The sequence below is a fragment of the Embiotoca jacksoni genome, unplaced genomic scaffold, assembly GCF_022577435.1.
Source record: "Embiotoca jacksoni isolate LCO1_2020_lvr unplaced genomic scaffold, fEmbJac1.0.p SCAF_1, whole genome shotgun sequence".
Lineage (NCBI taxonomy): Eukaryota > Metazoa > Chordata > Actinopteri > Embiotocidae > Embiotoca > Embiotoca jacksoni.
In genome coordinates this window covers 15,960,449-15,976,045 of record NW_027185229.1, presented here as the reverse complement: position 1 = coordinate 15,976,045, position 15,597 = coordinate 15,960,449, and the positions used below count along the sequence as shown (strand labels likewise).

The following is a 15,597-nucleotide window of genomic DNA, read 5'->3' as shown; positions in this document are numbered from 1 at the left end:
TGTGTTCAATATTTCTTTTAAACTACTTTCGTTATTAAAACTGTTTTTTTTTTATTTATTTTTTTAGTTCTGTTCATGTGTTGCTGTGAATAGCTGTATAAATATCTCGGGTTTAGATTCAGAACCAAATCTGAGAGAAAAAAAAAAAAAAGTGGTTTCTGTTAAAAAAAACTCTTTGTTTGTTTGAAGTAGAGCCACCCGGCCTGCCTTGGTGCTACTTGTCGTTTTTAGCCTTGGCTTGTAATATTTATGACTGCGCATCTTTGAAGCCTACTTTAATTGAACTGTAAAAGAAGCCAAATCGGCCTAGTGTGCACGGGACCCTGGAGGAAGGGATGCTGAAAAAAAAAATACCTGATAGTACTCTCCAAGGACAATGAAACCCCCCCTCCCCCCCCCCCAAAAAAATGAGTAAAGCAGAGCCAAGCGGAGCCCAGCCAGCATTCATGGCAGTATAATGATATGGTTTTAGAGCAGCATATGCTGCTACCCCAGACAATGTCTTTTTCAGTGAAGGCTTTGCTTATTTCAGCAAAACAATTTCGCTTCGCATTCTCCACGTATTAAACCACATGGCTACGTAATAGAATAGTCTAGCTGGCAGGTCAGGTTAGCACCCATTTAAAAACAGTTGGCTCATTACGAAACATAAAAATACGACAAATGAGACCCCCAAATAGCGAAAATCCTTTACTATGCAAAAATGGAACAACATTTCACTTTCAAAACTCCAGCGACTGCTCTCCTTAGTTCCCAAATGTTTACAGAGAATGTTTAAGAGTAGAAGTGATGCAGCACACTGGTAAACATACCCTTGTGTCTCAACTTCAAATTCAAAATGAGCATATATTTTTCATTAAAAAAAAAAAAAAAAAAGAAATTTCTAAATATTGCCTGTTAACAAGCAACTTGTTCACGCGACATAACTAAATATTGCCTGTGTTTGAACAAAAGCAGAATCTCATATCTTGGAAAATGGTTGTTTATGGTCTCCTTTCACATGTTCTTTGTAAATACTAATCTAAATATAATAACTAATGCAGTTACAACATAAATGGCCAACAGGGCATCCCTTTGCATTAGCTGCTGACACATTATATATAATCTCCTTATCTGTGCTATTAATATCTTTGTCTTGTGCCACAGCATTCCATATCTTCATGCTGCTGAAATATTTTCCGATGGGGAGTTGCAACACCTGAAATCTTCTCCAAATTTCTTGTGGTATATGAAAATGTTCAATTTCAGTTAAATTGAATTTTGATTTCAATTGTAAAAAAACCAGCATAAAACATTTTACAGCCACACACACACACACACACACACACACACAGAACAATAAAAAAAAGGAAACAAAATGACGAAAAAAAATAATTAAAACATCAATGTTAGACAAGTAAGACTGCGGGCCTCCAGCACCATAACTATGGTTCAGGATCATCTGAGCCAATTGAACAAGAACAAACTACAGTAGAGAGAAGACAAAAAGTTAATGTCTTTCAATGATAGTGAAAGAGAGGTAAGAGTAGAGAAGTACTCAGTTCATCATGGGAGGTCCACCAACAACCAAGGCATAGTTTGTTTTCACGCCTTAAAACAACATGATTTTTAAAAATGAGGCTTACATAAAACAAAAAAAATATAGGTAATTCAATGATTAGTAAAAAAAAAAATACTGTTAAAACCAGGTTAAAAATCCGGTTTAAATGCAGGTGCAGCCCAACAAATCTTCAGTTTGTAAGAAAAACTTAAAATCCATGACCGATGAATAAAATTCTTCAAAAACAGTTAAAAGATATAGTTAAAAAGAACAAATATTTAAAAGAGTGTATTGTAAAAAATGTGAGGTTTGTGAGCAGACTGTGTACATGACAGATCAGCACCTGACAGCTGCAGAAATAAAGACACATACGTCCACAAACAGTTTAGTGCATCATCAAAGAGAGGCTGTACCCGAAGAGCCAATGACCATGTGATTTGGTGATGTAATCATGATGGCAGGTATGCTGACTACCTGTTTATAAGATAATCACATGCAATAATACAGCTGTGTTGTTTCAGCGGCTGCCTCTGTTCACTATTCTGAATGTGTCCATGTGAAATATGTTGCCTCCAGAGAAACAGATTAGGAGATAAGTGTACAGCAGGGTTCACTGTGATGAACAGGAGAAGGGTTATACAAGGCATTTAATCCTGAAGCCTCTACTAAAACAGCAGGTGATGATCCCTGTGCAAGTGTATGCAAAACAAAGAGAAGAAAGGAAATGTTTCTTTTGGCTATAGTAAGTTCATGGGCATTCTCTTCACCTCTTAATTTAGACACTTAATTTTAACACACTACTATGTTCTATAGCTCAAATTTACTATTTTATCTATTTAGTGATTATTTATTTATTTAGATTCTAATTTGTTAATGTCAGCAATGATTGTTCTATGTGCACAAAAAGTAGTCATCAGAGTTCCTCAGGGTTCTGTTGTAGGATTGATACTTTTCACATCATACATACATGCCTTAGTCAATATTCTAAGTAAACACTCCTTGAATTTCATTTGCTATGCAGATGACATAGAACTATACTTATGTATGAAACCAGACAAAAAAAACATAAATTAATCAAACTTAGAGAAGGTCTCAAAGGCATAAAGGGCTCACTTTCACTGAGAGTGAAAGACAGATGAGAGTTGAGAGGAGCTCAGTGGATCATGTGAGGTCCCCCATCACCCAAGTTATATGGCAGTTTAACTAAGCTAACCAGCTTTTTTTTAAATTTTACTTTGCAAATTGAAAAGGTTAAAAGGCGCTTAGACCATTTACCATTTGACTTATACACACAAAGTGCCCTGCAATAACTAATGATGTCTTCCCTCTGTCTTTCATTGGTCCCCCATCTTTCCTTCATTTCCTAATTCAAATCACATTTTTTGTGTAAAATTGGTTCAGTCCACAGTATCCATATAAATAACGAAATTATACTTGCAACATCATTAAAAATTTAAGTTGCCTGGGTTCTTGTTTTTATCTTCCACGTTTTCTTAATGTAGATTTAAGTTTGTTAAATAATATTAAACAAAACATGATATGAACACAGGGTGGCATGCAGTGTTACATATTTCCAAGTAGTTATTGTGAAAACAAGATGAAAAGTATTGTCATTGTGGTATTGTAAATAGAAAAGATGCCTTCACAGCTATTTTGAAAATAATACATTTTTATTATTGAATTGCTTAAATATAATAACACAAACATCTTTCTGAATGTAGTGGATAAATATCTGCAAGAACAAAATGAAAGCACAGAGTGTGTAGGCTTTACATAAAGGGAACAACAATGTAATATCTGGCATGGTGCAGCTTCCATGAGTAATGAAACGCAGCACCTTGTCAGACTGCTGTGAGGACACAAATGGATGAGGCTCCACCTCCCTGCTCCTGGAGTGCTACACTCTACCCGAGCCAGTCAGGTACATGCACGAATACCTCAACACAACCATCTCTGCACTGCTGCTCAGGTAAGAACTACATTTTTCCCACTTCAACTCATTTTGTTGCCATCTTTAAGCCATATTGATAAAATGAAGGAACATACTCAGTTGTAGACTATAATTCGTTTTTAAAATTGAACCTTCAGGGAAAGCAGTTTCCAACATGATCTGGCTCTTTGGCTAGTTTCTATCCTCTCCTCACGCCAAACTTCATTTAATAATGTATGATATTGTAGATGGACAACAGTCTTCACTTTAGATGAGATAAACAGCACTTAATTGAACATAATGTTATTAATCCACTTGACAGAGTTTGCTCCAGTGTGGAACTACTGTGTTCTGGTGTTGGGTTTGTGGAGCCATTAAAGGACAGACACATCTAAAACAAGGCTATATTTATCATCATTTAATCTGTATCCTCTTAATTCTGTGTTTCCGTCTCTGCTTCATTTTGTGCCCTAGTTTTTTCTTACATATGGTTAAACAGTTGAAAGTGTCCTCTGAAGAGCAGGGTACATTTAGGTATTTCAAAACTAGGAACCAAACAAATGATTGGGGAGATTCTGTTCACCGATGAGGAACAAGAGCATGAACAAAAGTTGTAAATCTGTACTTCAAATTGTTTATTTACAGAATCAAAGATGGACTTGTAGTTCCGTTTATGGAGTATATTTGTGTAGCAGCATACAAAGCGGTTGTGAAATATTCTGTTCTTGCATTTTATCAAATGTCCCACAAAAGAAATGAAATTTTTTTATGAATGTGTCATAATTGAGCTTTTTCAATTTTAGTATGTACTGCCGAATATTGGTGCATTTCAGAATGTATTTTTTGGAAGGCCAGACTTTATTGGCCATTAAACGCCCGGATTATAAAACGACCCAGGTTTGGGAATCGCCAGATAATCTGTTCCCACAACAGACACAAGAAAGAAGGCAGGGCTGAGAAGATTAACTAACTAACTGCTATCACCTGTTAAATCCTCTGCCTTTTTTTTTTTTTTTTATCTTGTGTAACTGACAGGTACAAATGGGATTTACTCAGCAAGAACTGACCTCAGCTGTGGGCATGCAACTCTTTATGTAATTAGCACACATGGGGAAGTGGAATAACACTCAAAAAAGTCTTGGAACATGGAAGGGTCAGGGGTCAGGGATCAGGGAAGGATTTTGAGGTCCTGAGTCCACCATCCCCAACAAGAATTTCAACAGAACCTTTTTAAACATTTTGTTTGAAATATTTGAACATTATTTCAATATTTATTTTATAATGATCCAGCTGTCCATTTTCACAACACTAGGCTTTCTATATTTCCAGCACTATAACAATGCATTTTCAAATAATGAAGTGATAATCTAGGAGGTTTCCATCAAAAGCACCAACAAAACACAGCATTTATTGCATGGTGATGTTTTTGTGTTCTTTCCCCCAGAAATGTAAATAATCAATGTCACCTTTGCTTCAGGAGTCTACGGCAACGCTAGAGCCAAGATGCGGCGGAAGGAGATCATCTGTAGCTGGAAGAAAAGCATCAATAACATCAAGGATGTGTTCGACTTCAAGGGGAAAATGGGATCGTAAGTACTGCAAGTGCAAACAATGACAGAGTGGAGGAAGAGGAGGTGAAAGCTCTGTGTATACTTGAAGGAGAGACCACAATGACAACATGACAATGACAGGCAGCTAACCTTTCTAGTTAGGAGAATTTTTCAAAGTTACATATTGCAACAAATTTAATCAATCAACTCTCACATAGTATGCTTTTAGGGAAAAAAATATTTTAACTTTAGCCTGTCGTTTAGCTCTGAGGCTGGAGCTTTTCTCAGTGAGCATGCTCGACTCTAGGTTCATGTAAAGAGTAAAAACTGAGTTATCATCCACGATGGGATCTGCATCTTTGTTGCAGACACTATCCAGATGTACAGTAACATAAAATTATTTTGTCTAAGTTGCAGATGATTGAGTGCATTTAATCACAGCTGTGAGTTGATTTCAGGTGTAAAACATAAAACCTGCCAGTGCAGGACCTTACATCATTAAATTTTTGGGTGACACTTGAGCCTCACAATTAACCATTTAATGCTAATCTAATCTGATTTTGCTGTAGCTCCAAACAGCTGTTTTTATACATGTGCTCATATAATACCTCTATTTCACTGCCAATGCCAAACTATAGTTGTTCAGTGACTTAGCTTGGTGAATGTAAACCTGTTTTTCTACAAAAAACACTTCACTTTGAGGAACACACCACCAAATCTGAATGTCAAGAGTCAGTTTACTAGTCACGAGAAACACCAAGGAAATTGTTCGGAGTGACCAAACGAAAAGTGCTGTCCTCCTGCATAACAGAAAATGTGGTTGCCTCAGTCATTTCAGTTTTCAGCAAAATAAGTAAAACTTTGCTAAATCCTTATGTTTATGTCTAAACACAACCAGATTTATATCAACCTTCAGTAAAACTTACAGGGCATTTCTGATCAAAGAATGTGAATGATTGTAAAAGGCAAATTAAAAACATTTCAACCACAAACTAAGTTTGCACCCAGGCTTATATGTGATAAATAATTAGTGGCCTAAAACTTGCAGAAGCACTGGTATGGTCCTTAACCTTTTAAAAACAAACCTATTTTTTTAGGCCTCTGCTCGAAAATTGCATACCCATAATAAAAAGAGTACATCTCTGCAACCACAAGGTCTATTTGAATGATTTTGGTGTCATAATAAAGGGAACACTTGTGAGATTTGTTCAGATGTGTAAATATCAGTATATAGGTCCATATTTTAACAATAGTTTTGCTAAGTCTTCTCCCTGGCCCCCAATTAGGGGGCCTCACGGGCTTAAAAGGTTAAAACAAATATGATTGCACAGAGTTATTTGTCTGCATCATTTTCAGACACTGAAAGCAGGTTAGTCAGTGCAATTACCAACACAAATGGTTGTTAACTTAAGGAGCTATCACACAGTGTCAAAGCTGCTTAAAGTGCTTCCTCCTTGCCTGGCTGTGAATGAGTCCAATGTGTGTGTGTGTGTGTGTGTGTCTGAGGTCTCTGAGCAGTGACGTTAGAGCAGCAGCCCAGGAACATCCTAGCACCAATTCATTATAGGATTAAAAGTACGATTGTACTGAATATACTGTATGTAAAGGGAGGTGGTATGAGCAGGTGCAGGTGTGTGTCTATGCAATCACGAGATAGATGAATGTGAGTCAACGGAGTTACATTGCACTTAGAACGTTTGTATTTGGGTCTTCCCTGTTGGGTTTGAGGTGTTTAAGGTTAGCACTGCAGTACAGATGCTCAACTCAGTGGCCAAAATGTACGATTATACTGTGGCTGCCAAAAAAGAAGTTCCATGCTGGTACCCAGCCAAGACTCTCTGGGCTACATGGTGCTGATTTCAATGCTGCCTGGCTTAGACTGGTTTAATACTGCCAGCTGCAGTATTATGAAAATCGCTTCAGGAGCTTATGTGGTTGCCTTTTATGAAAGCACTGACAGCAGATGCTCTCCCCTCACCCCAATAGGTCGAGGCAGGTGATACATTCATGTGCCTCGGTTATTTACAGTGAGTGCAAAACGGCAGTGTGCGGTTTGAAACAACACTACCCTGTTGAAATTAGAGTACTACACAAGTAAGAGTCCTAACATGTAAGAGCACTATTTGTTAGTGTACTAACGGAAGTATGTCATTTGGAACACAGCAGAAGGGTCCTCATTATGGGACGTTTCAGTGAGTTGTTCAAGTGGCTTCAAATTTGATATCAAATGCATCTGGGCTGAATGTAGCAGTATTTTCAGATAACTGTCCATCACCCTGGAAACATTCACGTTTTTGTCTTTTGGAGAAGTGACAGAACTTTTGAAGCAGAATAAACACCTGGTCTGTGTAACCAGCACATAAAGGCAGTTGTATCCTTTATAGTTTAAAATGTTTGTAAGATGTTAATCCCCATTTCAATTTGTCTCTCTTTCTGTGCCGTTTTATTTTGCAGGGGCTCTTTTTCAGAGGTTTTTATGGTGAGAGAGAAGAAGACAGGAAACCTGTTTGCCCTGAAATGTCTGAAGAAAAAATACCTCGCCCACAGCAACCTGGAAAATGAAATCAACGTACTAAGGAGGTAAAAAACACACACGCACGCACGCACACACATTTGTGCAGAAAGCAGTGCAGCAGTAGTTTCCTGCTCCATGTGAAATCAATGTTGACTTACTCCTTGACTGTAATTCATTATATGTGCAGCACCTTCTTATAGACAGCCAGAGGAACATGCAGTAGCTGCAACACTGTAAACATGAGGACAGCAGGACTCCTCATTGTCTTTCTGATTGTTTCAGGATAAAGCATGAGAACGTGGTTGGACTGGAGGATTTCTATGAGACTCGAACACACTACTACCTGGTCATGCAACTGTAAGTGGGCTCTTTTCTACCACTTTTTCTAAATGATTACATTAGAATCCTGCAATGGGTCTAATATTGACTGCAATGAAATCATTTAATGATGTGATCAGGCACTCATGTTCAGACAGTAGCATGTGCATCCTCTTTATACTTATGATAACAGTTTACTAAAACTTAAAGCAAAATTTTGAGGTTTTCAGATCCTCAACAATGTTTTGTGTCCAACAGAGTTCAGGATTGGGATAAAGGGATTTAAGAAGACAACAAGATTCCTAGAGAGATAGAAACACTGATGATTCCTCTTTGTGTGTGTGTGTGTGTGTGTGTGTGTGTGTGCAGGGTGTCAGGTGGTGAGCTATTTGATCGCATTTTAGACAAGGGGGTTTACACCGAGAAGGATGCCAGCAAAGTGATCCAACAGGTGCTGGAGGCCGTCAGCTACCTGCACGAAAACAGCATTGTACACAGGGACCTTAAGGTAACAGACACATAGACGAACACCAACACGCACACATACACACATGCACACCGTTTTTTCTCTGCCTGTTTTACTCTCTCACATCCTCTCTCTCTCTTCTCTGTACAGCCTGAGAACCTGCTGTACTATAACTCAGATGAGAATGCGAAGATCATGGTCAGTGACTTTGGTCTGTCTAAGACGCTGGAGCACGGTGTGATGTCTACAGCCTGTGGTACACCAGGATATGTTGGTGAGTTAATGGGGATGGGATTACACAATGACAATTTGGAAACCTGATATAAAATAGTTCTCATAAATAACACAACAAACTACATGTATTTTTTTTAATCTCATTATAGTTCAAGATTAAATTACCATTTTTTTTTTTTTAAATGATCCCCCCAGAAACTTTTCTTGGAAGCTTATTAGGGTTTTCTGCCATACTCTTAGCTGCTATTCCTCTCCATCACTACATTTGAAACTGTTGCTTTGCCCTCCACACTTCAACTCTGGCAAAACAATCACTGCTGGGTGACAGAACCATCGCTATTGGTGCCAGTGCAGGAATGTCTCACCAGACACCACATGCAGAGACTGTAGAGAGAGTTATCTGGCTGTGACAAGTTTAATCAGCATTATGTGGACTCATTCGATAAGGTCTTGAATGTAATGCATGTTTATTCATATGTAAAAAGTGCGGGATGCGCCATTTGAAATCGGCACGACAGGTATTAAGATGCTTCAACGTGATGTATTGTGAAACATCAGTCAGTCCTGATACAGCAGCTGGACAGACAGGGAGGCAGCCATTTTGAAAGAGAAGTTTAGTTTGGGAATATTTGGGGTTTAGACCTGATGATACAGGCGAGCCCATCGACACAGACCAATCTGTGAGCACATTCTGCATATCTCTTTGCATGTGAGCTTCAAATGTAGCATCTGAATGAATTTTGTCCACAGTGGAAACCCTGGATGTCACAATACCTGAAATGCACAATCTGATTGGTTGTCTTTATTTGCGGTGCAAAAGCTCAGAAATATCTATGCTCTTCTGAAAAAAAGAATGTGCTGCTTTTTCACATCGTAATATTTGCCTTCTGTGTGAAAGTACTCGTGACAAAAACAACAGTTTGAAAAAAATATAAATATACTTCAACTCCAAAACAGAAATGCTTATTCATTGTGTTGAATGATTTTTTTTTTCACTCATGATATGTCTTCTAGCATATATCAAACACCACATGGATGTGTGAGATTAAAGACTGGATTTTAACAGCAGGGGGTCTGTAAATTTACTGATAATATCTATCATTTAAACATTTACCGTTAGTTATAAGTGCAGCGACTGTGTTATTCAGTTCAATTCAATTGTTTGTCATTACATTTGTGCAGCTGAACATCCATAATAAAACTAATCTATTTGGAAATGTGTTTCTTTTTTTCACTCACTGTTGTGTGTCACTTTACAGCCCCTGAGGTTTTGGCTGAGAGACCCTACAGCAAAACAGTGGACTGCTGGTCTATTGGAGTTATCACTTACATCCTGTAAGTATATTTTCTGTTCTCTATCAAAAACATTATATATTGTATGCTGATCATTAATAAATCAGCAATAATCTAATAGTAATCTCAGTAATAACCACTTTTTGTCTCCTGGATATTTTGTAGACATTATGTTATGGCCATACAGGCAATACCAAGACCTAATCTTTCCATCAATCGTGGAACGGTTTTATAGACTGAAATACAAACATTTATCTGATGAAGATCCAAACGGGATAAAAATATTGCCAGTCAATTGTTGTGGCTTGGTGTAAGTGTGCTGCTGGTACTTAATTTCACTTACACTTCAGCACCCATGAGCCTCAATGAATGACAAAACATAGCATACAGTATGTGTAACACTTTGTTGCTGTTGGAGCCACAAATAATTCGATTTTGGATGTTAATAATGAATTTGTATTTTTATTTATCAAAGTTTATCCATTGCTATAACCAGAAACACAACACTGCATCACTGCTGGAGACACTGAAAGTTTTGATTTAAAGGGATCAATTGTGTTCACTGTGTGTGCTGCAGGCTCTGTGGCTACCCTCCATTTTTTGAAGAGAACGAGACCCGTCTGTTTTCAAAGATCATGAGGGCCGAGTACACCTTTCATACCCCCTACTGGGATGACATCTCAGACTCAGGTATGAAAACAGCAGAAACCACTTCACCTTTCAGTGTTCAACAATGACCCTGTTTTACCGTTTCATTATCTCAGTGTAAATAGTCAGGACAGTCTTGGCCAGGACAGTCTTGGACATGTGTTAATTAGAAAATTAGGACAGGAAATTAAGACTGGAGACCTACTTATGACTTGATTGTATTTAGATCCGGCTTTGGTTAAGACCTGAAAACTTTTTTGTAAATGCTGTGCACTAGTAGTCATCTTTGAAACATCTTCGTTACACTTTGTAGGACATTTTTCTAAAAATGAAATAAAAATAGATTGCACTGTTGCAATAGCTAATAGGGAATATTGAAAGCAAGAAGTTTCATATTGTTATACATAATAAGGTCCGTATGTGTCTGCCAATTTTCTCTGAAACTACTGAGACTTGTTTTGTGTTTTGGTTTAAATCCAGTTTTGGTTGTTCTACAAAATGTAAGAAACAACAGTGTCATTATTATGGCTGACCACAGCGTTAGCTAAGTGTAAACAGAGATTAACCTAATATAGACTACTACTGACATCATCACCAGAGGCAAGTTAGTGGTTGACTTGCTGGATTAAGTCAGAATTAAATGCTGCAGATACTAAAAGAGAAAAGATAGTTTTTACTTACCTAAGAGATTAAATTATCCACCATTATGAGACATGTCAGCCGTCCTCCTGACCTAAACAATAAAATATAGGACTGAATTTTGTCTGTACTTTCATCCAGCAGTTTTTATGTCTACTTTATTGGTGCACGACCCTAGTACGGCACACGACACAAGTAAAGTTAAATCTCTTTTAATGATTGAGGTGCAAAAAACAACCAGGTAGCCAGGTAAACAGAGCAATACGCAGAGGTATAGGAGGGAAAGGCAAAATCCAAAAGTCATAGCATGGGTCAATGCACAAAAAACTCAAAATGTTGACAGGAACGCTGGAAATATGACACAGGAGGTAAGGAGCGCACAGACTTTATACAGGAGGGCAGGGAGATAATTATGCACAGGTGAAAACAATCAGGGGGGATCACTTACTGCGGGGCAGGAAGTGAAAGTAACAGAAACAAGACAAGAGGTGAGTTAGCAAAATAAAACAGGAAATTAACATGAAAAACTGAAAGGACAGGGAGACATAACTGAACGATGAGGATAAGACAGAAAGAAAAAAACTAAACAATGAGGACAGACTGTGAGACACAGTAAAACTTGCATCTGAAAAAAGTAAATGCAAAATGATAGAAACATAAACACATTATGTTTCCGGACCTACTTTTACTTTATTCATTTGCAACTGGGCTGCTGCAGCACTAGATCGTGCTGCCACCCACTGTTACATTCCTCGCCTTCACTCCACCAGATTATAAGAAGATATAGAGCCATATATAAGAAGAAATGGCCAAGGCCAGAAACTCTGGGAACAACTTCATGTGTTAGGTAAAAGTAAATTCCACATTAGGCATGAAGAAACAATACAATTAAAATGAAATATCAAGATTTCCATGTTTTCAAATGTATTTAAACGTGATTAGAATTGTATTTATTGAGCACTTTTAATAACTGCCATTACAAAGTGCTTCAGGACAATAACAGAGACAAATGGGAGACAATCAAGTACGAACTCACAGTCAACAAGGAAAATTACAAATACTGCAGTTTAAACTAAAAACATTTTTTTTTTAATAAAAATAAAGTAGGTAACATGACAATTTAAAAAAGGCCACATGACAAAAGTAGGTTTTGAGATGCAGTTAATGAGAAGTCAGAGAATTTTCTTTTCCAAGTTCCTCAGGCCCTGTCTCCCATAGTCTTCAAATTTGATCAGAAAATAGCTGACAGGTTTTTATCTGAGGATCTTATTTACCTTATTTACCTGCATTTACGTTCAAGATGATAAAGTCGAACATAACAGTGGCAAATGAAACACAGACTGAGCCCATGCTAACCCTGGGCAGGGCCTCATTTTTCTCCTAACATCCTCAGTTCTTGGTGTCATAGTGTCACAAGATGTTGGAAACCTTCCTCTGAGGCTCCGCTCTATGTCGACATGATTCATTACATCATTTTTGCAGATTTGTCAGCTGCATAATAATACACCTGATCTCCTGTTCAACCACATCCTAAAGGTCCTATGCTGACTAGGGCAGCCAGTTTGAGATGACAGAGCATTATTCTCCTGGAAGATAGCACACTGTGGCCATAAGGAGATACACATGGTCATGGTCTACAATGCTCTGACTGATTAAAACCATAATTGTTGGTATTAAGTGCCATGAAAGGTCCAAGAAAGTATTCAATATTCTCCAGAGAAACATCACTCGAGCAGCAGCAGCCTGGACTGTTGACAGCAGGCAGGTTGGCTTCATAGATTCATGCAGATAATGCTAAATTCTGAGCTGACTGTCTGCAGCATCAGCAGAAATGAAGACGTGTCACACCAAGCGTGCAAACTGTTGTTGTCTTCGGCTGTTGCAGTGCATTCACCTTAAGGTTGGATGTGTTGGCCGGATCACATGTTTATTACTGTATGTTTGCAGCAGGTCAGTGAACTAAGCTTTGATCAGAAGGTGACATCTGTCCATGTCATGTGTCAACAGCCAAGGACTTCATCAGGAATTTGATGCAGAAAAACCCGACGAAACGCTTCACCACGGAACAGGCGCTCATACACCCTTGGTTAGTCTTTTCTCTGCCAAACACACACGCTTTTGACCATTTTTCATTTTCTTCCCACACTAACATCTGTCCTTGACTTGATTACAGGATTGCTGAAGGCACAGCTAAAGACCTGGACATTTATCAGTCTGTCTGTGACCAGATGGAGAGAAACTTTGCCAAATCCAAATGGAAGGTAAGCAACACTGCTTCTGGCATATGGACTACTTTTTTATCACTACTACATTTGCTTTTAATGTTAATTACAGCCCTGCAGCAGAAACTGAGCTCACCCCATAAGATACACACACAAGCAACAGTGTATGTCGTGAACAAGTGGATTATGCTGCGGAGGGCTTTAAGAAGTTTTTATGCAAGAAGTTATTATATCTTTTACACTGTTACAGCTTTTTACCATCCATTCTTTATTCATGTGAGCTGTCATCAATTCAAACTAATCAGAGCTGCTGTTCTCTGTAAAGGAAAAAAAAAGTATTTTCCAGTCAGCTTTAAAGCATACATGTGAATGTATTTCATACTAAAATGATGATGACACAAGAAATTCCAGTGACCTCGGATAAAGATGCCAGGAAACTCAGGCATCAAATACAGTAACAATGCCCTTTAAGTGTTGGCACAGTAAAAAGCACTGTAACTGCATTTTACACTTAAACATTTAATCATATCACAAGAAAGTTTCCAAACTGCGCCATTATACTGACGGATTGGTGAATTGCATGATATATCATCATGTGACAGAACAGCTTATTAAACAGCTTATTAAATAAAGCAGACATGTTTATGACCGACTGTCCTCACTAATTCAAGGCAGATGTGTTACGTCAGATGTAGGTCAAACCACTAGAACCAGCTTTCTTTGTGTGTCCAACAGCAAGCCTTCAACACAACCTCAGTAGTCCACCACATGAAGAAGATGCAGCCGACCCACAGCGAGCCTTCCCTCCTCTCCGTGCCCAGCATCGTAGTACAGTCCTGCCTGGATGACGGTGACCCCCTTGACCCCAACGGAAATCCCGTCCACGATGCCAGCCATGTATCCTGCAGCAACTCTGAGTCAGGCAGAGGTGCCTGCTCTCAACTGAGACTCAGTCACAGCCAACCCAGCTACCCCATTACTGATGAGTCAAAAGAAGTTCATAACTTCCATTCAGGGAGTGACCCTTCTTTGAGGCCATCCAAGAGGTGAGAGCTGCTGCCCTGTTGAGGCTGCTAGAAACTCCTGCACGTCCGAATAGAGCCTTGAGGTGCCCCACAAGAGATAAGAAAGCTCTTTAAGAATCATACCAAGTATTTTTTTTTCTCAAGTGCAGTGGATAATATAACTCCAGTATGAGTTGATAATGTCATAGAGCATAACTCATTTTTGTGAGAACTGTATCAATTAAGTATATTACCATTTTCTAAATGGTTTAACGGTTTATTTTGAGATTCAATTGTTAGCTCATTTTGAGATAACATGCATCCTCTGTGACATTCTCCATTTTTGAGGAGGGGAATAAAATAATAAGATATGTGGAACTTGAAAAGGTCATTCTGTCTGTAGTTTTTTTTTGTCATTATCTCAGTTCATTTATGTTGTGATAGTCTAATCCATTCTTGTTGTTTGATGTGTTGTAGCCTTGATGCTGTGGCTACGAGGACGGACAAATCTCTTGAGTCTGGAGTGTGTTCTGTCATGTGAAAGATGAATCTTAATCAGGTAAATATTTTGTTCTCGCTCTCTGTTGGAATTAGATGTACTGTACTGTACAGATTGCCTGTAAATGATAACTGATGATAACAAAATCTCTTCTTTTTTTCAGCGGTCGACATGTGCTGCTCTGTGCCCCATCAATATACTCATATAGAGTAAAAAACACTTTGAAGTAGGAAGACTCTCTATAGAAAGTTAACGCCACATTCACAGCAGGAATTTATCACTGATATATGATGACATTATATATATATATATATATATATATATATATATATATATATATAACAAATATCGTTTGTTGTGTATTACTATCAACATGTTAAAGAAAACAATTAAAATGTATTTGTTTTGAATAGACTTAAGGTGAAATATGCAGTGTCTAAGCTGATGGATGTTTTTTTGTTTTTTTTAGCTCTGTTTTGACTCACATGGCTTTGCTTTGAATTTTGGTGGGCATATGAGTTTTCTAAAGGGGATAAAGTCATGTCATTTGTATGCTGTGGCCACACTATTTTTTATTAAGATATTCACTTCACAGTGAGACATTATACATTTTGGGAATGTACCTTTAGCCTCCGCAGATTTTTTTGGATATGTATTATTATTTTGCCTGTCATGCTGGACTATGCTGATGGATTTCAGTGCAACTTCTGCATCACACAAATACGATGGATGGAGAGTG

At 38.1% G+C, this 15,597-nt stretch overlaps 1 protein-coding gene across 1 annotated transcript; it reads left to right on the top strand.

Annotated features, from left to right (window-relative positions):
- The first annotated feature begins 4,750 nt into the window (after positions 1-4,750).
- camk1ga (calcium/calmodulin-dependent protein kinase IGa) lies at positions 4,751-15,131 on the top strand. Its single transcript, XM_069151789.1, has 12 exons — positions 4,751-5,059; positions 7,475-7,600; positions 7,818-7,892; positions 8,223-8,361; positions 8,470-8,593; positions 9,813-9,888; positions 10,424-10,536; positions 13,141-13,219; positions 13,307-13,394; positions 14,091-14,401; positions 14,837-14,918; positions 15,022-15,131. Exons 1-11 carry the CDS (start codon positions 4,974-4,976, stop codon positions 14,898-14,900), a joined length of 1,281 nt encoding a protein of 426 aa, XP_069007890.1. The 5' UTR covers positions 4,751-4,973; the 3' UTR covers positions 14,901-14,918; positions 15,022-15,131.
- The last annotated feature ends 466 nt before the right edge of the window (positions 15,132-15,597 follow it).